The sequence below is a fragment of the Hirundo rustica genome, chromosome 17, assembly GCF_015227805.2.
Source record: "Hirundo rustica isolate bHirRus1 chromosome 17, bHirRus1.pri.v3, whole genome shotgun sequence".
Classification (NCBI taxonomy): Eukaryota; Metazoa; Chordata; class Aves; order Passeriformes; family Hirundinidae; genus Hirundo; species Hirundo rustica.
In genome coordinates, this window is record NC_053466.1 from 6,760,562 (window position 1) to 6,785,886 (window position 25,325).

Sequence of the window (25,325 nt, forward strand, 5' to 3'; positions counted from 1 at the left end):
CTGACCTCTGGATGCCATTCACAGACCAGAACACCCAGGAGTACATGAACATGTGTCATGGAGAAATCAGTGCTGATTAGAACGGCAAATAGCAGGAGTGTAAAGCAAAGGTAGATTTGGTAGTGGCTGGGGAGCTGAGGTTTGAAGGAGGAAGAGCTTAAGATAAGAACCAGGTGCACCCTAATTTAAATTAGGACACACAACCACACCAACATTAAGCAAGAATTTTGGCTGGTTTTAATGCGGGACAGCTGGAAATTTTCTTTTCTCGTTGGCGTCTCTGGAAACAGCTGAGGAACCTTCTGCAGCTGTCTGACGAGCCTTGGTGAAGTCCAGGAACTCCCCAGCTTCCTCCCTTCTCCTCCTTCACTAATTTTTTTTTTTCTTTTTCAGTACATGTATTTATTTATTTATTGGAGCTGAGCTGGGAAGGAGAGGGAGTTTGATCTTTTCCTTTGGGAGACAGCAACTGCTCAGAGGAAGATGAATCATAAAGCATCGCTAATGGAGGGGATGGGAAGGGGAGAACTCTGGGCTGCAGCCATTCCCCAGGGGCTGGGGGGATGGTTTGAGGAGAGAGGGAAGAGGAGCTAGCAGGCGTGTTCCCCGAGGCTCTGATGGCAGACATGCTGTAGATCAGATGTCCCTCTGTGTCAGAGGATTCAGTCACCCTTTGTCACAGGAAGAGGCCACATCTGTGCAATAAGCAACACACCACAGCAGTGTGTGTTTTAAGAATTACTGCTGCTGCTGGATTTAAACTAGTTTTTTCAGTCCCACAATGGTTGTAAAATGATGAGGAACATGGTTGGTGTTCAAAACATTGTTAATTTAAGCTTCTCACTCTTGTGTCAAAAGAGGACCAAGGCAAGATGTCAAGCTTGTGGAGGAGCAATGAGCTTGGTTCCTCACTGCCCTGCACCGAGTCAGACCCTACGCAGCGTTTCCTTCAGTGCCTTCCAGTCCTCATCCACATCGCCTCCCATTCCATTTGCCATTGTGTAGTTAGCATAATTCAGTGGTGAATTAGGACCAGTGATCTCTGCTTCTAGGCTCTCTGTGGCCTAATTTAATCTGTGTTCCCAGGCTTGTGCTAGCTTCTCAAAGGGGCTGTTGCGAAAAACAGCCGTGGTTATATAAACTGCTGAGAGAAATGAACATTCTTGGAAGAAAAAGTGACAAAGAGGCAAGTGCATGGTGACAATCCCTTCCAGGAGCAGAGCAGTACTGAATATGTGTGTGCTAAATGAATGTAAGGTGGGAACCTAAACAAGTGCATTGTATGGAAGTACAGTCCAAGAAACATTTTGTTTCTAGTGAGCATTCTATAGAGTAAACTCATGAAAGATACAGAAGACCCATCACTACCTCTCAGAGATGGCCTGATGTGTGGCATTTAAGGCATGGCCATTTCAATAAGTAGTTGCTCGTTTGGGGTGTCTGTGCTGCGTGTTTCACTGTGATGTGGTATGGTATAACTGAAAGTACAACTGTATTTTTAGGTTTGTTACTAGAAAGGTGGAGATTCGTTCTTGCTTGGGGAATATCATTTATTATTAGTCCTTATTTGCACTGGAGGTCAACAGACAGAATTTCGTAAATTATCCCAACTATCAGCTGTAACCACATTTTTCAGAACAACCATTCAGGTCTAAGTAGATTTTTTGGAAATGCTCAATACCCAGTAGCTCCAGTCAAGGTGATGCCCCAAAGGCAGCTGCTGAGTGCTGAGCCCTCTTGGAAGCCCAGTCTATAAATTCTGTGGGAAGATAATCACAGTGTGGATTTGTAGAAGTCCTGTTCCCTCTTGCTTCTTAATCCCTCGCACAGCTGGGCTGTGCTGTGTCCCAGCCAGCTGTGTACCACAAAACTGGATATTCCTAGAAGGTTCACAAAAATGACTGAATTGCAGATCTAACTTTTCTTTTGTCTTCCTAACTGAGCTGTGGTTTCTCTCCAAAAACAATGCAGTTTTTGGAAAGACCGTAGGCTACCTTGAAACGTCCCCTCACACAATACAGGCAGTGTTATCCATGGGTTGCTTCTGTATCCTGAAATGTGTAGAATACTTTGTTGGTCTTAAGGGGGATTTTTACTTCAGGTTTTTTGTGTGCATGTGTGCTATTTCTAGGCTTCTCTTGCACCTTTCCATATGTATCAATTTCCATTTCCTACAGACGAATCACAGCCCAAACAATACCTTCCTGTTTTAGTTATTGTTCTCATATTACTGGATGAGGGGTCTGGTATGAATGACTTGCAGAGTGAACTGCAGAGTAGTAAAGCAGTACTGACGTGCTGAAATTCTTTGCTGGACAAGCGATCAAGTGGCATTGGAGTGGTTGGTAAAAGCAGCGGAGACAGATCAAAGGAAAGAATGAAAATTGATCCGAAATTTTCAGGTAGTGTCCATGCTTTATGCTAAAACTTTCTCTAAGCGTATCCAGCACTTCCAGTTTGGAAATCTCCCAGAGAAGGGTTTTCTTGTGAGCTTTTTAGTGCTTGCTAAGTTCAGTAATTGTGCAAACAGTCTCTCTTGAGACTGGCTCTTGGCTGTCTAGTCGATAGGCAGCCATCCAGATCGAAAACTTAAACTGTATTTTACTGTCTCCTTCTTCTGCCTACCGTACTGGATTCATTTGGAGGGAATGCTTGGCTTTTGCCCTGTACATGACATACATACCAGGTCCCTAACACTACTCTGCTTGTTCCTTGTGAACCACAACTGCAGCCTTATTAGCAGTTTCCCAGTGTCTTGCTATCAGGCTCATGGAGTATCAGGCTTGGATCTGGTATTTGGTGCTCCAGGAGATGGTGTGAAGGTCCACAGAGCCTCTGTTGTTGGTGATAAGGAACAGTTCTATTCCTGTTAGCCATTTATAGGCTACGGATAAAGGGCGGAAAAAAGAAGTAATTACTGTGAGGCCTGATGTAATTTATAGCACTGTCGTTGTCAGATGATGTTGTTCTGTTATATATAATCATTAAATTATTAATCTGCACGAGCTCTCGCACCTTTCAGCTGCCTTGGGTTAGTGGGAACCAGGATGGATGGAGGCATGGACTTCATTATGCCTCACTGCTCACCTTCAGAGGAGAGGGTGTGCTACATCCTTTGTGGTTACCACCTCACATTTGAGGAAAAAGCTGCCTTTGCTGAGCTTTTAGTGCTGAAAATTGAATCAGTGTTTATGTGTGCTGGGTTCAAGGGGAGGAGGGGGGAGGGACTGCAGCACCACTCCTCTGCTTGCTCTCCGCAAAGCAGAAAAGGGCAGAAATGTTATTTTCCTCTGCAGTGTGTTCAGCCTGGTTTCAAGCTGTCACAGAACTGGGTGGAGGCATTTTCCCCTTTAGATTAGAAAAGAAAGAAAATTAAAAGGTGACAAAGGATTGGTGGCTTCATTGAATAAGCCACAAAGGGGACCTGGAAGGTTTGGTATCATCGAAAGAGCGCTGGGTCTTAGAGGTTTCAGCAACATGATGGTACCTCAGAAACTGCTGCTCTGGGGACAGATGTCAGATACGCTTCAAGTGCCAGGGTTGTTACTGGGGACGAGGGTGGGACCATGCAAGCAGCGTTTTTAGGAGCACAAGCCTGTGGTGGGTTCTGTGGCTGCGGGCTGTGCTCTGGGGTAAGGGAGATGAGCAGCCAGTGAACAGGGAAGGTGGAGGTGTCTCCTGTCTGTGAGCTTCAGGCTGGGCAGGTCTTGCTGCCTTACGCAGCAACAAAAAGGGACTTGAGGGGTTTGTGAGATGGTTCCTCAGATGGAGACAGGCGGGAGGCAACAAGAGGGGGGAAAAAAAGGAAAATTTTAGTTTCATTTTGCAATCAAAGTTCATGTGATTTCCTGTAATGGCTTGAACTCTGCATAAAGGACTCCAAATGCCTGGTTTTGTTCACAAGGGAAGAATTCCACTTTATTAATAATATTTTTAAATCCCTTCTTAAACATATGCAAATGATTTGCTTGGAACAGCAGTATTTGGGAGGGGACTTGTATTAGCAGATGTGTTGGTTTGCTGGATTTTTTCACTCATTAGTGGGCTCCCTCAGACACATAGGTTTTATTGTACGCTTTCTTTAAAGGGTGACTGATAGGGTTGAATGATGTATTCAGGCTCTTCCTCCCCCGGCTTCCCTCCTGCCTTTACAGCAGCTCACAGAATATCCTATAGCACAGGCATTCACTGTTTCAGAATGGTGCTCGTGCCAAAAACTGCTCAGATCTGGAGCTAGAAATCACCAGAAGCGAGAGCAAAAGTTACTGTAAACTCTAGGTGTGAAGGTTTGTGTCTGTGAGCTGAAGCTGCGATGTTGAAAACGCTGCTCTGTAAATGTTGACTCTGTGGAAGGCGGTGGCACATGCTGATAGCAGAAGACTGAGCAATAATCCGGGTGTTTTACTTTGTCTTTAAAATGAATTTTCTGGCTTGACTTCCTTAAGCATGGGTTTTCTGTAGTCTGGACCTGTAGCACTGGGATCTTTATCTCCCGGCTGAGCACTGCCAGGCTGCCCTGAACCCGCGGTACCGAGGTGCACAGAAGGGAGTGAGCTGGCGGCTGCCGCAGCATGGGGGCTGTCAGACCAGACTCTCCAGAGCAGGGGAAGCACAAAGCTTCTCCCAGCTGGGGTGGCTGCCATGGGCAGAGCAGCTCCTGCCCCCGTGGTGGCTGCCCAGGAAGAGCTCTCGCATCCCGAGCAGGCTCCTCTGGAGTTCTGCACGCCCCGGCATCCGGACCCGGCACTTAGGATTTGTGGCTCAGCGGCCGATTTACTGCTGGGGCTTTAGTGCAAGCCACGCCGAAGTTTCATTGCCTGTAAAATGGGGGAATCTTATTTATCCACCTGCCACGTGTCCGAGTGCTTGTGGAGTGCTTTGAGAGCAGGCCACGGCTTTGTGGGAACTGTTAGCGTGGGTGAGTTCCCAGAGCCTGCAGATGTGTTCTGAGTCCGTGGTGACTTGGTGTTGATTATAAGTGAAAAATCTCCTAACAATGGGTTGTAAATTCGGAGTTGGCTGTCAAACGTTTTATGCACCACTGTTGTTGCTGCTGTGTGACGCTGTTACACTTTCTTTGCAAACCAGCCTAGGCAAAACGTCGTTTAATCCTGGTTCTTCCTCTTTTTAATCCATGCAGTGAAGGGATCGCGCAGGTAACTGATTTTCCCAAAATTTTAGGATCTTTTTTGCTGAGCTGTGTAATGATCATACATGCCACAGCTACACGTGCAGCTTTGTCGTGGACATAATTCAGAATTTTTTTATGTGTCTCAGCCTCAACCTATTTTTCATGTTGTTTTCCCTCTCTTTTTTATACATTTGCATTAAGTAAGACATTCAGTGCTTGCAGTGCTACTTTTCTTAGAAGTAACATTAATGGATCACTCTTGCTTCTTACTATACCTCATGCAGAACTTCTTGCATTTTACTATTTGTTTTTTTCCTTCTGAGTCGTCATTGAAAATATATAGCAGTGTAATACGATTTGTAGTGCTCTTTATCATGCAAATCTCCCAAGGCATCTTAGAATAAAATCAATAACATCAAAAATAAAATCAACTTAGTTCAGCCATGTGTTGAATTAATTAATTGTTTTTAAAGCAGAGCCAGGGGAAAAAGGCTTTTTTCACTTTCAGTATTTTTTGCTTGTCAGCTTTGTACTTCACCCCATTTTATTCATGCAGCAGTCAGCGCCAACACGTTGATGATACTTTCTTGTAGATGGTAGTTGATCGTGCTCCTGCTCCCAGACCAGCTTTGATTATGGAGAGGCTGCTTGCTATTTTATCAGATAGCGAGGAGGAAAAGCTTATGCTGAAGTCGGTTGACTGTTTGATATGAGTGGGGGGAGGAAAGGAAGCCATCAAATTAACTCATAAAAGCTTTATTTACGATGAATGGACTTTTTTTCCCTGTCTGTCGTTATCATCTTGTCTGTAACCCAGTGACCCTGATTATCATGAAGCTGTTTACAAGGTTTAGGTTAATTGGATTTCTTTAACTATTTCCCAGAGCTGTGAGGAGCACAAATACACTGCTGTGGAGTTCAGACAGCATAGTGCAACCCAGTCTGCAAGGATACGGGCTTCTTCCAGGAGGAAGTCGTTTTATTTCATGTTCAACTAAGTGCATAGCAGCATGTACCTACCATTTGGCATAATATTAAACAACACCCTCCTTCATACAGATGTGTTCAGTTGCAACTTGTGTTTCCAATACACAAACTACATTTTGCATGTTCAGCAAGAACTGAGCTTATTTTCAGTGAGAGAGCCTTTGAAATGTGTTTTGGTTTGTTTTTTGGTTTTGTTTTTTTTTTCCTTCAGCTTGATAGCAGTTTCACTGGTTTTGTTTTTATATGAGGAATCATGGATAAAATAGCTGTGCATTGCATGGCTGCCTAAATAAACGAGACAGGAGGATACAGTTGGGTGAGATCAGGACAGTCCTCTTGCTTGGCTTTCATCTCCTCAGGATGCATGCTCGTTTTTCAATGGCACAACATTGCACCCTCCAGGTGCAATGCGCAACTGCAGGTCTCCAGATAACCCACTTGTTTTATGAGCTGTGTTTTTTGTGAGCAAGCCTTCCGAATTTCTCCTTCAGGATTATTCACCCTCTCTTTCTCTTCCTTTTTCAGGCTTCTGTAGGCTCTGAGAAGCTGTTCTCTCCTGCAGCAAATAAAGGTAAGTGATCTGGAGAAATGCTTTCCTTATCTTAGAGCAAGAGAATTGGGTTGTGAATCCGTGTTGTGCGAATGGCAGGACATCAGTTTTGCCAGAGCCTGTAGCTTGGCCACACACATTGTCTTAAAGATCAGCTTTACAGGCTTGTGATGGTTTAAGTTAAAATTTAGAGCTGCATTGTCTCAGTGTGGGGTGGGACTTCTTCCCTTCCAGTAAGATTTGTATTAAGTGTCTTGGAGAGAGGGATTACTGACAAAGGAGAAGTCAGTCCTTATTGTAGGGGATATGCTTCTCCCTCTAATACAATCAAATCCTCATTTCTTTTTAGCAAATCAGTATTTCAGTGCTGTCTGTGTCATCCTGACATGGGCTTGCACACATCCCTCCCCTGGCAGTGCCCACAGAGCATTTGTCCCTGTAGATCTCGGTGAAGGGTGCTCGGCACGGCACAGCCCCACTCCTGCTGTTAATGACAGTTACCTGTGATAGGCACTGGGTGTTGCTAAGAGACTGCCTCCTTCCACATCCCCCTGGGGGGCACAGCCACGGATCTCTAAATACACCAAGCCCTCCTCTGAGGGCTCGGCACAGCCATAAAACCGGGCTGCTTTGCTTTCATGTGCTCCCAGGGATAATCTCACTGAGATGGATACTGGGCCGAGATGCCGAAGAAACAGCCTTGGAGAGGGCAAACTGTGGTACATTGATGCAAAGCGTTGTGCTGAGAGTGGTTCCACCTTGCCATGCAAGGAGATTTGTGTGGCTCCAAATTAATTGCCAGGGCTTGTGGCTGTCTGCAGCATCTTCTGCACTGAGCTGCAAAATAAAATCAATTCACGGCAATAGTGGATGTTAGATACCCCAAAGAGGGCAGATGAGACCCATGAAAAAGAAGTGATGAAATAACCTTCTTGCATTATTTCTGTGGGGCCAAGAAAGGAACAGTTTGCAGTTGTGTAGGAGTAGGTGCTGGACATGGAAAGGCGTTTTGGTGGTTGTGTGCTCCATCACCTGGATCCAGGCCCAGTTTTTAGCTCTTCAGCAGCAGTAACTGTTAGGAATTCTCTTTCTTTCCAGGCTTTGCAGATTTTCAATGCCAAATGTGGAAACCGATGACAAGCCCATTATGTTATTACATTTGTAGATATTTTTACAAAAGTATGCAGCTTTATCTGGGGGAACGAGGGAAATTTAAACAAATGGTGGGGAAGAACATTTCTCTTCTCTCGCTTGGCTCGCTGATAAGGCAAACCAGATTGCCCATACGGCACTGCCTCGGCAAAACAAAAATCTTGCCATCCTGCATAATGCCTGGCACAGAGACCTGCTGGAGAGGCTTATGTTGAAGTGTTAGCAGCTTTGTTGGCTCCTTCTTGTGCTGAATCCCAAGATCCCCCACCCCTTCATATCATGGAGCAGCTCAGCAACATGAGTTTTCAAAATACCTCCCTATCAGGAAGTTAAATGTGCGAATGTCTGTGAATTTGCTGTCTTGAAGTTTGTGTTCAGTGCTGTTTATATCCCTATAATTTCAGCCTGTTCCTGTTTGCTTTAATGTGGGTGTAGACATTGCCAGCTTTGGGTTCAGATCACGGGTTTTGTCTCAGACTTCTCTTTTACCCTGGCCCTATACCAATGCACCTCGCTTATGGCACAGCCTGCCATCGAGGGCAGGCTCTCCTGAGGCTACTTCAGCATTTGGCACTTGGCGTGAGAGGTGAGAGAAACTCGCCTCGGCAAAGATTTAGTGCAGAAACCCAAACAGTGCTAAATTTTACCCCTCGCCCTGTTATCACTCCCGCAATGCAAGAGCCAGATTTGTCTCTTGCACATGCAAATGAACGCCGCTCCTACACGACCAGGCTCGAGGATGCCATATGGCCGGGAGAAAGTGACTTTCAAAGCGTTGCACTTAAATTCCTTTTGTGAGATAAGAGCGTTGATTTAAGGCCGTGTTCTCCGGGGCTGGAGCCGTGGTGGCTCTGTGGGGAGGGGATTAGCTCAGCACGGTTTCCTGATGGGCACACGCGTGGTGCGGCACGTGCTCGTCCTCTCCCGTGGGCATTTGCACTGTGCCCTTCTTTTGTAAACGCCGGCGGCCTTTTCGGAGAGATATTAGCTAGCAAATGTGCAGCATCCATGCTGCAGCTTTTATTGAAGGTAACCAGGCTTCTAAAACACATAAAGTGGATTCATTATCTGCTGCAACTCCCCGTGTTCCCAGTTCATTGTTTGGTGCAACTCCCTCTGCTCCCACAAATTTTCCCTGGGGATCTCTTCGGCCCTGTGTATTTGTTGTATGCCGTCCTAGTTTATCAGCAGCTTAGCAATGCAATTAAGTATTAAGATAGGCAGGTTACGTTTATTGGAGGCTGGAACAGCTGTAAAATGTAACCTTTGACCGCATTTGAGAGCTCCACAAAAGGCCGGAGGAGCATCTTTTGTCTGGGGCTCTCTGGGTAGCGTTTGCCTTTGCCCGCTCCCCGGCGGGGCCGCGGTGGTGGCCGTGCCCCTCCTCCTGACACCAGTTCATCTGCAGCAGCAGATGCACGGCGTGGATGTCCACTTCGGGGACCAGGCACTATTATGCTGCAGAGAGAGGTGTCCTGACCCGGGGTGACCTCAGCAGTCACAGCTGTGAAATAGGCTGAATAGGGCACTTTGAGCTTCCAGCAGAAGAAGAGATTAAATCCTCTGTGTGAGGAAATAGTAATTAAAAGTAAGAGCGGAGAAGCCCTGATCTGCTCTGCTGACAGTCTTTGTTTTCTGACGCAGAAAAGTGTTTGTTTGGCCAACTTGTCGCTGCAGTGCAGAGTTACAAGGGCATTTGCTGCCGAGGGCTGGGTGTTACATCCTCCTGGAGAATAAATCAATAAACAAATAATAAAGGTCTGTTTGCTCTCTCATGCAGCTCCTTTCTCACAGGAATCTGCCAGCCAGCCTTTCCTTTTTCTGAAGGGCAAGTACCAGGAAAGGCAGGGGAATCATAGGTGAAAGCCAAATCTGTCCCTGTTGTCTCCAGGTAGGACTAGCGTGAGGCAGAGGGGTGTGACAGTCAGCGGGAGGAAGGCAGATGACTTCTGGGGCTGAAGAGGTGAGAGAGACACAGTCACCCCTAAGCCACTGCAAGGACCTCCTTCAGCCTGCTGTGATCATATTTTGAAATGTGTGGGGTAGCACAGTTTGTATTTTCTGGGCTTGAGTGTTGGGTCCTCACTGCTGGCTCCCTCCAGCTGTGGGCTTCCCTCGTGGGTCTGGCTGGAGGCAGCTGAGCTTTCTCACACCAGTCCTTGCTCCAGAGCTGCTGTATGCCAGGGAAAGCAGGAGAGATGGTGCCTTTTGTACCACAGTAGTCTTGCAGCTGCAGCCCAGGTGATCTGCTGAGTCCTCAAGGCCGCTGTGGCAGTGAGGGTGAAATGGATGTCTTAAAGGAGCTGCATCTCTTGCTTGGTTTGATAGGTCAGTGTCCCCAGGGAGGAAAAGCTCCATTGAGAAGGGGACCTGGGCAGCAGCCAGGGTTTCTCCATTCATAACTCCAGGCAGGCTGTGGGTGGGGAGGTGCCTGTGAGATGAAAGAGGTGTCCAGGAGCCCCCAGGGCGTGAGATTCCCGTGGAGCAGCCAGACCTGCACAGCCCCGTCTGCCCTGCAGCCCTGGGAGGCACTGAGCAGCAGTGAGGGGAAAAAGAGCTTTGAAGTCTGTTGAAGACAGTATATTGCTCCTATCTTTGGATCAGAATCAAGCTGGGCACGGAGGGAGCAGTGTAATCTGTCCGTCTGGTGGCACGGAGAGGCTGGCCAGGACCCAGCCCTGCTCTGGCTGCTGGGGGCTCGCTGAGCTCCATGCCTCAATTTCCCCTTCTTGCAAAATGAAGACTAATGCTTGTCAGCCAAGTGCGCTCAGAGACTTAATTAATGAATGTTTGTCAAGCGATTTATCAAGAGATCCTTTTAATGAGAGATTCCATAAACAGTGCGAGGCTTCATTTTCATGGCAATAATAAATGACAGTGAAAGTAAGTCTTATCCTTCCCCCACATATGCAGCCCCCCAGGAAAAAAGATTGCTTACCCTCCACTCTTACTTCTCCCTGGGTTTCTAGGCAGAGGGCTTTGAAGTGCTATCTTTCATCATGAACTGTACACATCCTCAAAGCTCTAAAGCTCACAGCCTGTGTCTTATCCCTCTGACAAGAGGGAGGCAAGCTTTCTCGGCATGCAGGTCATAATTGTCAGCCATGGGATGTGCCGCAGCCACCCGCCCCAGCGGGCTAATGCAGCTTATGCTTCTTTGAAGTTCCCTCCCTTTATTTTCTGTCCTCTTGACCACAAAACTGTGCCTTGGGCCAGCAAGAGAGATTTCTTGTTCAGAGACGACACTGAGCTCTGACAAGCACATCTGAACCAGAGAAGAACCCTTGTTCCTCTGAGATCACTGCTCCATAATGTTGTTGCCTTAAGGGGACTGTCTCCTTTTTCTCTCTGCTTCTTCTCTTCCTTTTTCTTATTCTTTTTTTTTTTTTTTTTCTTTAATTCAGCACTAAACTGTCACACTAAATCATTTTAAAAGCTGGAACTACAAAACCTCCAGTGTAGGACATGCTGTTAAAAACTGATGGTTATTACTGTGAGATGGGTTGAGAGGGCAGAGGAGGGGCAGGGGCAGGATGGGTGAGCAGCAAGTCAGCTCTCCAGGAGGAACCTGTGAGTGCCCGGTGAAGCAGAAAACAACCTGAACGCAGCTGAGCTCAGAATACCGTGCTTGGCACAGGTTTGCAGCAGCAGCACAGCTCAAAGGATGCTCAGCCCTGACAGGGGAATCAGGAGCTCAGTGTCTCCCGGGCTTGCCATGCTGCCTGCTTGCCTTGGTCCTGTCCCCTGGTGCTCTCTCTCCCGTTACCAGGGTCAGAGACTCCCTGTCTGGGCTGGGACAGCATCTCCTGTAATCAAGTCCACCTCTCCCTCAGGGCTTTACCTTACTGTGCCAGGAGAGAGAGAATTTTCCATCACTGGAAGGTCTGCACAGACAGAGCAAACAAGGCTCACCATAACTGGTCCAGCAATTAGCTGTGTTTTACATGAATGGAGGTCAGAGGAGATGTCATAAATTTTCTCAGTTTTCTTGTGTGGGGTCCACAGTGGGATCTGAGCTGCATCCTGTCTCTTGATCTCAGTTTTATCCCCATGTTCTGGTTACATTTTGATGAGGTCACCATCTTGTGCTTGATTACCTGTGCATTCAGGGAGCTTAAGGGGGATGATAATTTACAGCTGAACCTTTGGACAAGAGTCCACTGTGATCACAGGCATGCAAAAATTTCCACAGCAGCATCTGTAATAATAAATGAAATAAGTAATGCATTTATTTAGATAACAACCATATTGCTATGATTTATACAATGCTCAGGATGCTCTGCAGCTTCTCTGCTCCCGTGCTGCATTTCTGGTGATTTTATGACAAGCTTACAAGACTCTGTGTTTTTCATGAAACCCAGGCCCTCAGAGGATTGTACCAAAACCGAAGATTTAATTTCATTATTTAGGCAAGACTTTAGTCTTCCTGACTACAGAGAATAGCCTCAAACTTTTGATTCTTCGTGCTTCAGAGCCAGCAGGCAGTCATAAAGAAGCCGAAATACTTTGGTTTCAACCTTGTTTTAAAGATAGTTTGTGATTTATAAACGCTTCTGGGGTTGGCAATACTGGACACCGAGTTTAATGATAAATCCAGTGTGTGAGCCCATGCCAGCATCCTCTTTTTGAAAAGTTCTATCCAATTTTGCCACTACCAGGATGAGTAAATTAGCTTTCTTGTATATGTATAGACATAATTATAGAGTGGTCTGAGAAGGACTTTGATTTTCAAAAAGCATGGGTAACCAAGATGATCACCCAAGTCACCTAAGCCAGTTACCCGCATTTCAAACCAAAACTAAGCACAAGAAATAGTGCAGTAAGTGCAGTCTTTTAGTATTGTAGTTTTCTGATTTTGCAGGCTAGGCTCTGGAAAGTTCAGCCTTCTCTTTGGGAGCAGGAATGCACTCTGTGTCTCCCCTGTTAGCTATTTTGTATGTATTTATTAGTCCAGGCTAGAGCCATCCCTATCTGCAGCAGCTGTCTGTGAAATTATGATGGACAAGCAAGAGACCATTCACCGTAACCACACTGTCCGGTTAGCTTGGTAAAACTCAGACTGCAAAAGTGGATAATTTATTAACTTTGACACAAACTGAGTGTTGTGTGCCTCCCAGAGTGAGAGGTGCCTCGTGCAGGCCAGCAGGGTTTGCTTGCACCGCTGGCCATATGGTTTGTACAGCCATCTCCGGGCTTCTCCCCTTCCACTGAGCCAGCACAGAGCTTTCTTTGTAGCTTCAGGCTGCAGCCAGGAGAGTTGAAAAGTTGAATTATAAACATTTCCAGGCCTTCTGGTTGGTATCTTGTGTTTTGTTTTGTTAGTTTAAGGATGTGGGGTATGTTGCTGCATTCCTGTCAGTGGGATTAGAATGAATAGAAGCAATACTGTTGGAGATAAAATGTGTTTAATTATTTATTTGAGAATTACAGACTGAAATTGCTTTTTGATTTAAAGCTTCCAAGTCATGGATATGTTTTTGGAGTAGAGAGAGACTCACAGAAACATATATATGCACAATTATCTAGGGTAATGTAAGAAGTCTCTTTGCTCAACTGCCCTTCCTCCACAAAATTTGTTCATTTCCTTAAAGATTTTAAATTTCAAATGTGGCTTTGTTAAATATCACAGAAAGCTAACAGCATGCTGTGCCTTGCCCACCAAAACGTAAATAAAATAAATAAAGTCTTCGTTGTATAAATGTTATGAAGTGGGTGGTTTATTTTCTTTAATTATATTTTTTATTTAAAATAAACTACAAAAGCAAAATATTATATATCCTGAACGGGCCAGCACAAACTCATATTGATTGAGTAGGCACATTCTAGCTTTTCTCAGTTCATGTAAAAGTAGATAAAAGGACCATCAAACTGTAAATCAGAAGAAAAAAGTAGAAATTCCTTCCAAGTGCATGTAGTAATTTACTTTGCCTAGGCTTTTAAAGGACATTTGAAAGATACCATCTTTTTACTCCTTGTTTATAATTTGTTTTTCTTTTTTCTCGAGTAGCAAAAGCCAACGGGTAAAGTCTCAGTGCTGTCTCCAGCTGCAGTCCCTGGTTGCATCTCAGCACAGAATGATGCTGTAGGGTGGTGATGTTAAGAGCAGCAGTTGCACCCCCCACGAAATTGTTGGGTCTTCTCAATTCTGCTTTTAAAATACCTCAGAGACATGTTTTATTCATGGAGGATTTTGTAAAGCTTCAGTTTCTGACAAAATTAAACGCTGGGTATAAGCCTGATTCCCTCTTCCAATGGATGAGCAGTGCGGGATGAGGGGAGGCATCTGTTCTGAGCTGTGCCCACCACATCCCCGGGATTTAAATCAGCCTTGCTCCTTGCCAAGGAGAGTCCTTGTTCTCTCCAGCCCCCCAGCCTGAGGCTCTGCTCAGCGCAGGCTGTGCTGGTTTTCCCAGCACTCCAGTGCCCCTTTCCAGCTGCGCTGCACCCTGAGCTCTGTGTTGTGTCGGTGGGGCAGTTTGACAGGGTACCCGTGAGCAGCTGTACCCCTGGCTCTGTAATGGCCCACTGGGGACTCCTGCAGACACAGCAGCCCCTCGCAGTGCAGCTCAGCGGCACAGAGCAGGGCGGCCTGGCCATCCATGGGGGATTTGACCGGGCAGTGCTGGTGCGGGGGGAGCTGGGTCTGCCCCCGGGTCAGCTGGTGTTTCCTTCTGGGCAGTCAGTGGGAGTGATCAATGAGACCAGGGCCTGCTGTTTAATTGCAAATGGATCTGGCTACTCTTTTGTGTGCGATGCTGGCGAGGTCTGTAAGGCCCAGCAAGAGACTTCAGGAGCAGGGGATGCTGTCAGCATGTCGCTGCTGCTCCTGCTCCTCTCAGTGCCCCTCTGGAGACCGAGGCCTTCCTCCCGGGGCAGGGCTGGGGCTGATGACAGGACCCTGCTGTCCTGATCAGCCTGGAGCGGTTCATGCTGTTTCTGCTTTGGGCTCGTTTTTTCTGTATTACCTTCATTTGAAATCAGTGCTGTGAGGGATGGAGCTCTCTGTTCCTATCCTGTGGGAGTGGAGGAGGGAGGCCGTGTTCGGGGTTTGCTTTCAGCCATGGGGTTGCTGCCGTTTTCTTCTTGAATAACCGTGTGAGCCGTGCTCGCTGCTTCCCTCACCTCCGTGCTTCGCTGGCCATCCTTCCTGCTAACAAGGGCTGAACACATTCCCCGTGGAGCCTGTTAATGTTGCTGCCGAGCTGCCTGGGGACTCACAGCATGAGGCTTTCCTTCCATCTCTGCTGCTCCGGGCACTCGGCCCCGGCTCCCGGCCTCGGTTCAGCCAGGTAAAGCCATACTGACTCCATTGACTTCCCTGTATTTATTTGGGTTTACACCGGTGTATAAGAGCAGGACTTGGCAGAGTGTTTGTGTTAGCATGTCTGTGTTTCTGAAAAGGATACTTGTTCTAGTTTGTTGGGTTTTTTCCCCAAACAGTAAATATTTTCTTGTAAATCGCTGAGACAGAAAAGTGACTACAGTGCTTTTCGTTCATTTAGTTGCTTTAAATGGATGGCAAAGACTTGCAGGAGGTAATAGGAAATTAAAATCTTTTTATATTTTTTTAACCATCCTGCAAAATTTATTGCAGAATTATATCCCCACTCTGGGATTCTGTCGGACAGTTCAAAAAGCCTGTGGAAAGGTTCTTGTTCACCATTAAATTTTTAAAGTTATTGAAGTAATTTTATGGAACCCTATTAAGTTTCTGAAGAAACATACTGGTTTCATCACTATTAAATTCTTAAAGGCTTATCCATAAGGGAGTAGTCAGAATTCCAGATCTCTCTCCAGTGAAGTGGACATTAACGTTTGGCCCTGTTGGAGATATATTCTTAAAAAGTGTCAGCAAGATGAGTGGCGAAGGTGGGAGAGCCTGACTGCACCCAAGTACCTCATCAAGCGCTCTGGGGTGGTAGATGCTTTTCCAGTCAACCCTGCTGGGGTTAGGCTGGAGATTTTAAATAGTGGAAGTTTGTTTGTATTAAAAAGTGAGGAAGGAGATTGCAGATGCATCTGTACAGATAAATCCTGGTGTGGTGTTAGACTCTGGCATCTGCTTCTGAGCACCATCATGTTCAAGAGAGGTTGAAGCCTTAAAAAAGATGTAGTGAAGCCTGGAAGTCCCTGTGTCTCAGGCATTCATGGTGCTTTCAAAACAATGCGTCCACTGTGCTTTTGCAACGCGTCCAGAAAAGCACACAGAAACTTCCTCCCGGTGAAAGCAGAGCATCAAGCTGGCTTTGTGCTTCACCTAGTGCTCACAAGCACCTTTCGTGTGTGAGCGCAGAGCCACCTGATGCACAGCAAATGGGCTAGGAGGGAAATAAAATTGTGTAATTGCGTTTCCTTCAATTCCGCTCCCTCTCCCATTGTGCATAAAGGAGGCTATTTAAGTCTCAGCTGGAGCGAGGCTCGGTAATATGCAGACATCTATGAACCTGCATCTGCTGGTGGTGTCTGCTAAGTTTGTTCTGTATTTCCATATTTATTGACAATCCAGTTTTGGGGGAGGTCTTTCTGAGCACTCCGTGTCCCATACTGTGAAACCTGTCACAGAAGAAGAGTCCTGTCACATGAGTCCTCATCCTTGGGACATCTCGGGAAGTGCAGAACCAGGCAGCATCACCAAAGCTCACATCAGAGTTTACAAAGCCAGAGCCTGCTCCCTCGGAAGCTCTGTGCAAAGCAGGATGACAGAAAAGGGCCAGCCTTGTTGATGAAGCAGCTAACATTTTAATGTTTCTCAGTATTATGTGATTTGGCTTCCAAACAGCTGAGCTGTCCCCAGCCACTTGCTTTCGTACATGGCTGGCCTTCTCTGGGCACAGGAGAGGTGCTCACAGTGCAAGCTCTGCAGAGACAACCTGATTTAATACAGGCGTAATGGCTGGAGGGAGAAATTTACAGTGTGAGCATTGAATGTTTATACAATAGTGAACATGTCATTATTTTTGTTATTGAACCAGTCTTTGAAACTGAGCTAGAAACACACAACTAACAACTAGTATATATTCATTACATTCTATACTGATCAATTTAGTAACCAAAGTGGAGCAGATTATTTTATGCCTTTCATTGTATCAACAGAAACGTTCTCCGAGCATGATGTACCTTTTGGCCTGAAATATTTTTGTGGTACAGGCCAGTCTCTGGGCTCTTTATGTCATTCTAGCAGTATGTGCTGTAAAGCTGCCTTCAGCAGACATCTGGGGACTCCCCACTGACTGGCAGCACAGTCAGCCAAGCTTAGTCCTGAGGCCAGGGCAGAAAAGGGGCTGACTGAGTGGTTGTGAGCAGCAGAGCACCCTTTTGCCAACCACGCAGGTGAGAGTAATTCAGAGACCTCTGAAGATCCTCCAGATGGCTCTGTGAGCTGTACCAGAAGTTAAGATGTCCCCAAGAGCTCATGTCAGTCATCTCAAGGCTGGTCCAGTGAGAGATACTGCCCAGGCTACACTGCTTGCAGTCTCTCACAGTTAATACCATTGCTTCACACTAACAGGCCAGCATGGCTACATGAAGAGCCAGAGTTTGAAAACACTGCCAGAGAAGCTCGCTCCTTTTCTCTCATCAATTCTCTCCTCCCAAAAATTGAAGAGAACTGTGCTTAGGTTTTTGGCTCAGACCCCTGCCTGCTGCATACATTTCCTCCACCAAATGGACACAACTATAAACCTCTTTCTGCATCATTTCCTGCAGGCCTGTACTAAACATGCCACCCAGGTGTCCCCGTGTAAAGCCACTTCTTGCTGTGTCTGCTTCTGTTGCTGCTGGCAGACTTGCCTTTGCGTGCTCACGGCAGGGCTCCCATCACAGCGTGTTAATTTTAAACAAACAAAGCCTGCATTTTGATTTGGAAGGGACTTTCCCATCAGTTTGTATCAGAGTTTCTCTTAAATGGAAGGGCTGGATTTTGTTTTGGTTTATTTTCTGTTTTCCTCTCTTTTAATATGATCCCTGCAATTTTGTTTTCACTGAAATATTGACTGGCAGCATTGCAAATTGCCTGCATGCAGTCAGGAGCTTGCCAGCACTTTCTTACTCAGCTAGCCGTCAAGGTTGTGGATTCCACCACAATCGGTGCCAGGAAAGCTGTTGATCAAAAATATTCCTAACATCTGTGAATCCTCTCCATCCAAATGAGATGTAGTTACATTCTCCTTTTCCCTATGCTCCTTCCAAAGTGTTGCTTCAGACACCTAGAAAGCCCTGGTTGCAAATCATAAGCTGATCTCTGTTTGATTTGCAGTTCCATTTCCAACTCTGTCGAAATCCAGTATAAACTTTGAAGTGCCCTTCCCCCAAGCATAATACGTGAAAAATATCTGCCTCCAAAGGGAGAGCAGACGGGGTTTCTTTGCCCCGAGCATCATTTGATCCAGATGCTGTCCCATGCTGTCTATGGCCACTGTGGTCACAGGCCAACAAGGAGGGTCTCGTGTGGGTGGGGAGAGAGGACAGGGTGCAGAGGAGGCTGCCAGGTGTGCCCGAAGCCTCACATACACACACACACACGTGTGTGTGCACACAATTCTGCCAGCACAAGGAGGGGACTGGGGGCGGGGGGGAAAAGCCTGATTTCCCTTCCACCCTGTTCCTACCACCACCACCAATTCACCAGCCAACTATTAAATAATTAACGTACCCAGTGGGGCAGGAGGAATCAAAAGCTGTTGTGTTCCCAAGTTTTCTCTGGCTCTGAAAGGCACGTCTCGCTGTGTATTCTGGCACCTCGGAGCGGGTTTTCCTCCCTCCTTCGCCTCCCCCTTATTATCCCGTATGTGTGCTGGAGAGGGAAGTGGCGTTCCCAGCCCAGCGGGGGATGCCTGTTATTTCAGACTAGCAACAGGGGAAAAGGAACAGCCTGTTGCCTGATTGATGTTTGTTTTTTGTGGACAGACACCAAAGGTTCATTAGAGACGGAAGGTTTGGGAGGAGAGGGGGGGCAGCGGGGGAGACGCTTGCTCTTAAGGAACTATTGTACCCCTGTGCACTGACTTGGGCCTGCACTTTCTTTGACTTCTGTGAATGTCTCAGCTGTACCATTTTGGCCCTGGCAACTCTAGGAAAATATACACGCCACAGAGGTTCCAGTGAAAGCTCTGCGATGAGGGGGTCAGGGGAAAAGGAAGGGGAGGAGAGAACAATGCAGTAGGTTTTGCTGTAATTAATTTCAAATGTGCTGCTCATCTGTTCTCCTCGGGTTTCAAAGGGAACAAGGGGAGCTTGCAGGGCTTTTCCTACCACATCTGCGTCTTTCCAGAGGTGGGCTTGGAAAGGCATCTTTCCTTCCATCTGTGGGTTTGACCAGTCTGGTGATGTGGAACGCTGAGGGCAGCACAAACCAGTGCTGAAAATTATGTGCTGTCCAGAGGTGGAGGAGAGGGAGAGGAAGGAAGGGTGTGGAGGAGCTTCTCTTCTTACCACACTGGGTAGATGAAGCTGGTGAGACTGAGGAGGTTGGTACTGGGTAAAGCAGATTTCTCTGCAAAGAGTGAGGAGAGCATATTATTTGCTTTATATGCTACTGTTGTTGGTCCTGAAATGCTTCCAGGTTTTGGCGCAAGCGAGCTGCTTTGAAAGATCTAGCTTCCTATAACTGGATGGTAATTAATAAGTTAAATGTTAAACCTTTGATATTATGGCTGAGTAGAAATAGTTTCTTCTGATTGCTGTGTCTGAAATCTCATATGTTGGACTGTCCTGTATGACACACAGAACAGGAGCTTGGCATCTGCCATAGGGCATTGTCCTCGTGTCCTTTACTAAGACCTTCAGGTCTTCGTATCGATGAAGTCACACAATTGCAGCAGTAAAGAAAAGGAAAATGGGCCTGTTAGACTATTGACTTTACTCCCCTCGACAAGATAACCAGATGCTAATTTGATAGCACTATGAATCTTAGCCAGAAAAATCAGTAAAACAGAAACTTAAATTACAATAAATTACTGTTAGTGCTTTAACAGCTCTATTTTCAAATTGCTCCTTGCTTAGAAGCTTGCGCTGAACCCTGGAGCTGGTGGATAATGACCTCTTGTTTAAACACATGGCTACTTTACGATCCTTAGCTCTTAGAAAACCAACCTCAGTATCGGGCGGTGGATATTTCTGAAGTTTGCCCATAAGGAAAACATTTCAACAGGGTGATTGAAGAAGGTGTTGTCTTTTCTGGTCAGAAACCAATTCAGTGCAGCCACAACATGCTGAATACCCCAAAGGTACTTGAGGTGGGCGCTTGTTTGTAATACAGTCCTCTCCAGGATGCCAGTGCTGGTGTGTGACAAGTAGAGCGTGACCATACAGTGATGAATGTTTCTGTGGTTCTTTGGAAGGGATGTAAATACTGCAGCGCTGTTCCAGGCTGTGTAAAGGAGTGTGTTGGGTTTTGTAGTCTTACAAACTAAATAGACTTTCTGGCACTGCTGTGGGGCTGGCTGCTGAAAAGTTGGTCAGTGATGGAGTTTCACCAAATGTCTGTGCAGTGCATGGGGTGGGGTGGGCATAACTTCAGGCTGTGAACAGGCAAGTTTGGTATGGCGAACCAAAGATAAGGGGAGAATCCCAGAGCTTCTGAATGTGGCATATCTATAGAAGACTGCAAGGACTTCGGACCTTTTTCTCTATATATTTCTAGAGGTAAGGGAAATCAAATTTGGAGAGCATTCAAACCCACTGTTACCCCCTCTTTGGGGAGAGAAACCCATATGAGAAAGGAGGAAGAGCTGAGTCAAGTCCAGGTTTAATTTCCTGATCCTCCTCCATAGGAAGAAATATCCCTTCCTTTTAACTCTTGAACAAACTGCATTGGCCACATCATAGTGAAGTATCCTGTAGATCACATCCAGATAAACCTGGATTCCAGCATTTGTTCCCGGTTGTGGATGTTTTTGTATCTCGTGCTTGCCAGCAAATACAGGAAAGAAGCAGTACCTGAGGTCTCTGCAGAAAGCACATCTGTTCCTCTGCCTTCTTTGCTTGTAGCTGAATTGGAGACCATATCCTAATTTCCCTGCACACAGGGAGCAGCCGTAACAGCACTTTGGAGCGCAGCAGGGGTGCTTTGAGTGCTCACTGCCGAGTCTTGGCCATGCCTTTCCAGCTTGTCGCCTCTCCCTTCAGCAGTTTTGACAGTAAGGAAAGAAGAAAGGCGGATGGCAGGGCTGGAGAGGGGAGGTGGGGAGCGAGCTGTTGTCCCGGGGCTGCAGTTCTTTCCAGGAGAGAGCTGCTGTCTCCAAGTGCCACACAGCAAGCCCAGCCTTTGCCAGCCATGTCCTGGGGATCCTTTCCAAGTCAGACTTCTTTACCTGTCAAGTTTAAGGCAAGAGATTAAGGTATATTGTTCACCTCAGTATATTGTGATGTTTCTCTCCAAGGCTGAAGATCAGAAAGTTACTGTAGAGGGGTTTTGCTAAAGAATAAAAGCAATGCCCCAAGGAGGGTTTTGCAGGTCTGGCTTTTTGATCTAGCACAAAACTTTGTTCAAACATTGGATGGTTTCTATACATTTGAAAAGGATAGAGGCTTTTGCTGATTTTGTAAAGCTAGATCTCAAAATCCAAGGCGGAAGACAGGCTCAGCCCTTAGCCTGTCCCATCAGGCTCTGGAACTGATGCAGTGTTCCTGAAATCCCCCATAAAGCAGGCAGAGCCACCCTGCTCCTTGGCATCCCAGGAGGAAGGGGGTGCAGGGACAGGGAGGACGTTCATCCTGCCTGTCCTGCAGCGGCGGGATGTGCCTGCCGTCCGAGCGACTCCCACGGGTGCTCTGTAAAACCACGGGAATCGGACTTTTCCTCTCCTTTTATTAGTTACAAATGATTTTTCTTTCCTTTGAAGGATTCCTACCACCTGTTCCTGTCAGCCAGCAAGATTTGCTTTAGAAGCTTATCTTAAAAAGGGAGAAGGGAGGAATGGGGTATTTCAGGAGCCTTGAACCGCTGACAGTTTGCCTTTGGAGATTCACAAGGGAAGAGCAGGAATAGGGAATGCTGTAGGGAGGTATTAAATGAGGCCCTTTTGTTTCACTCCTTGTAGAGCATGAAAATGCCCAAGGCATGAATACTCTGTTCAGATTATTCTTGAACATTTAAATGTCTGTTCTGGTAATTTATAAAATGAAGGGGAGGAAAATGCCTTACACAAGGAAGAAAAGGGAGACCTTTACTGGCATCCAGCTCTGGTAACTGGGGAGTTGTTCTCTGCTGCTGTGGGAACAGGGGGAGAAGGTGGATTTATCTTGTGGATGCAGCAAAGCTTTAGTCCCCAGAGATGTGGTGTGGCATCAGAGAGGCTGACTGCTCCCTCGGTGTCTTTTTCCTCCTTTCATAATGGGGAATATCTCTGTTTCCTTCCTGCCACTCGTGGCTGTGTTCAGTCTTAAAAGAGGACAGGATTTTTCAGAAACACGCAGCACCCAGCATAAGGGGAATCTGGCTTTGGTTTTAAGAAATTCATGGGAAGAAACATATTCAGAGCAGGTTCTCTGAGCCTCTGGCAGGCTGAGAGCTCATTGGGAACAGCCCAGCTCAGAGCCAGCCTGCCTGTGAAACAAAGGGCTGAGGAAAACCCTCTTAAAAACACAGGAATACTTGCTGCCTGTGAGAGATTGTTCCATAATTTCCCTTGCTTCCATCTCTGTATATAAAATAATGGGTGCTCTGTTCCTCCTGGCCTAATGCCTGTTTGTGGAGTGACCATAAGGTAGAATGCGATAGCCCAGTCATTGCCATTCACCATGAGCATAACCTGTAACAAAAGCCCTGTTGCTTGTATTTTTTCTTGTGGCAATTACCCCACTGTGAGGTCCACAACCCCAGCATGGACCAGTGCTACTGTTTTCTGTCTTCTGGGGACACTGAGAAAAGCAAATATAGGTAATTTCTCTGTTAGGGTGAGGAATCAGGAGAATGGTGTGGGTTTTATTAGTTTCAGATATTTGGGCTTGAGGTTCTCATGCTGTCAGAGCTGAATCAACTCTCAGCCAGTTTGCACACAACATATGTGATAGATTTTCAAAATGAATATGTTAATGTGGGAGGAGGTGGTTTTCCCTGAAACCAACCGCTGGCACTTCAGAGTGTTGTCCTCAAAAACAAAACCAGATTGTGTCCTCAAAACCAAAACCAGTGGCACCAGCCCTTGGATTCTGCCCCTTGAGAGATGAGGCATTTCATTTGTAATCGTTGAATTGATTAACCATTTTGAAGTCCATTAGAATAAATGCATTTCCCCTCCCTGCAAGGATCTAGGATGTCATCTCTAGTTAGTTTAATATGAGCAAAAGTACCTCAAACCATTGCTGAAGGGCTGAGATGAGGAGCTGCATCATTGCACCTCCCTGTGAGCCTCTGATACAGAGGCTATGAATTGCTTCTTACTGTGCTAAGATTTCCTATCAGTTGCAAATACTTACTATTTCTGAGCCTTCTCTTGTGCAGAGGGCAGCACTCCTCCAGCCTGTGGGATCTGGAGTTGATGGGGAGCCAGGTGGCTCTGGGTGGAGATACAAAGGCTCAATTCTGAAATGGAGAGATAGCTTCCTAGAGAACTATTTGAAAGGAAATGCATATATAATGAGTGAATGATGTCTGCTGTGCTAATGGGGAGTGGAAACTCTTAAGAATTAGCTTAGACCCCACTTTCCTCTCATAATGTGCCAGAATCAGGAATTTGTCAAACTCCTGCTTAGCACTGGACTCTAGGCGTGTTTGTGTTTGTGTTTGTGCAGTTTGGAAAAACTGTGACATGGAGAGGACTTGAAGCAAAAACTTAAGAGTGATTTCAGTGGGATTGTTGGTACACATGGCAAACATGTAAAAACAAGAATATGAATTATGCAGCAATTACTGTCTTGGAAAAATATCTGCAGGCTAAGCCCACATACTTACTTGTCTCTTTCGCCCAATACTGAAATGAAAATGCGCAGCAGTTTCAGACCAGACTGTTCCTGTGATCATCTTTGCAGAAGTCTGAGCCTGTACTTGTTTTCTGCCCAAGACAGGTTAGATGTGGCAGTGCCTGCCCAGTTCTTCCTGAGGAGGGGTAACATGTGGATTGTGAGAGTCGTGGCTCTGCCTGGGAAGTGGGAAAGCTCAGAGCTATGTGCTGCTGGGGCTCCTGCAAACCCCAGGCACCAAGAAAGCCCAATGCCCCAGTCAGTAGGGCAGTGAATACTCTCCTGAATGACTTGTGAGTCACAGAGGTTTTCCACGGCCTTGAGAACCTGCAGCAGATTCCATCCAGCAGCCTTGTGGAAATTGTTGTGCTTGATGATCTTTGCAGGGCCACTGCAGTGGACGTAAAGGGACTCCAAGGAGTCAGTGGGAAGAGGAGTGTAGAGCACACATTTGGGTTTGCAAGAGCTGAGTGACTGTTACAGGTTTTTTGCACATCCAGGCTGGCATCGCAGCAGTCCATGCTGCCTTGCACCCTCCAGCCTCGTAAGACTTTTTTCCACAGCTCTAAACCCTCACACAAGAAGAGATTCAAGAGTACCTTTTCATTAATAGGGTGTGATTCCATTGCAGTGCACGGCACAGTGTTCCTCTGTTAGGTCTTACTAGATGCCAGATCATACATTATCCTCCAGCATATCCAGCACTAAAATATTTCCAGAATTTCTACTGCCCATTGAAGAATTCACACTTCATCAAAGGAAAAAGCTGGAAGGAGGTTTGCAGCTGCATTTCACACACTGAGATCATGCTGAAGGAGTTTGCCTTCTGCAGTGTAGTGAAGTGTTCTTTTCTTTCCCTTATTGCATACCAAACCACTCTTTCCTGTTTAGAAGGAAAAACCAGTCATCCCTCACATTTTTCTTCTCCAGCATTCTGCAAAGCCATCCCTCAGATGCTGTTGCATTCTCTAAGTATGGTTCCTGTTGAACCAGATGGGACAGAAAAGATTTTTCAGAAGGTGCAACACCTTCCAATGTGAGGAGTGGAAACACTATCACAAAAAAATCAAGGATTGGGAACTGAAGTGAAGGAGACCTCCTCCATTCTAGAACTTTTCGTTGTCAGTAGTTCGTAACTGTGATTCACGTGCAACGCAGTCCAGTTTTCTTGATAGTGGGCATGTTTAAAGGGAGAGTGAACTTTTTCAATCTTAAAAAGCAAAAGGCCATCTGTGACTTCCTGATGCTGTTTACAAATGGTTTTTTTGCCTGTGCTGTGCTGTCAGTAGCTGTATTTATTCATTGCTCACTCTGTGAATTAAAGTGTTGAGGCAGCTCCTGACATGCTTCTTCCAGCGCATCCTTTTGGAGTGAATTTTTGGTTGCCATAGGGACCAAATCCAAAGGGCACACACCATTCAACTAAACGTTCCCTGATTAACAACTTGCAGCTTGTCCCTTAAATATTTTAATTATCCATGATGCAACTGGAAATGTTGAATGTATTCAGTCTGTTCGTTTCAATATCTCAATTTTTTTCTTAAGATGCCATTCCAGCGGCTCAGGAGCTGGATTTTGACCATGCAAAGAGGAGTGATGTCTTAC

General features: G+C 46.2%; 1 protein-coding gene across 18 annotated transcripts in view; it reads left to right on the top strand.

Annotated features, from left to right (window-relative positions):
* The window catches only part of FBRSL1 (fibrosin like 1), a 503,813-nt gene that overhangs the window by 442,020 nt on the left and 36,468 nt on the right, over positions 1–25,325 (top strand). For all 18 annotated transcript variants that reach the window (XM_040080795.2, XM_040080801.2, XM_040080796.2 and 15 more), the window contains one exon: positions 6,644–6,689. In XM_040080795.2, coding sequence (XP_039936729.1) covers positions 6,644–6,689 — 46 coding nt within the window. The remainder of the gene's footprint in view (positions 1–6,643; positions 6,690–25,325) is intronic.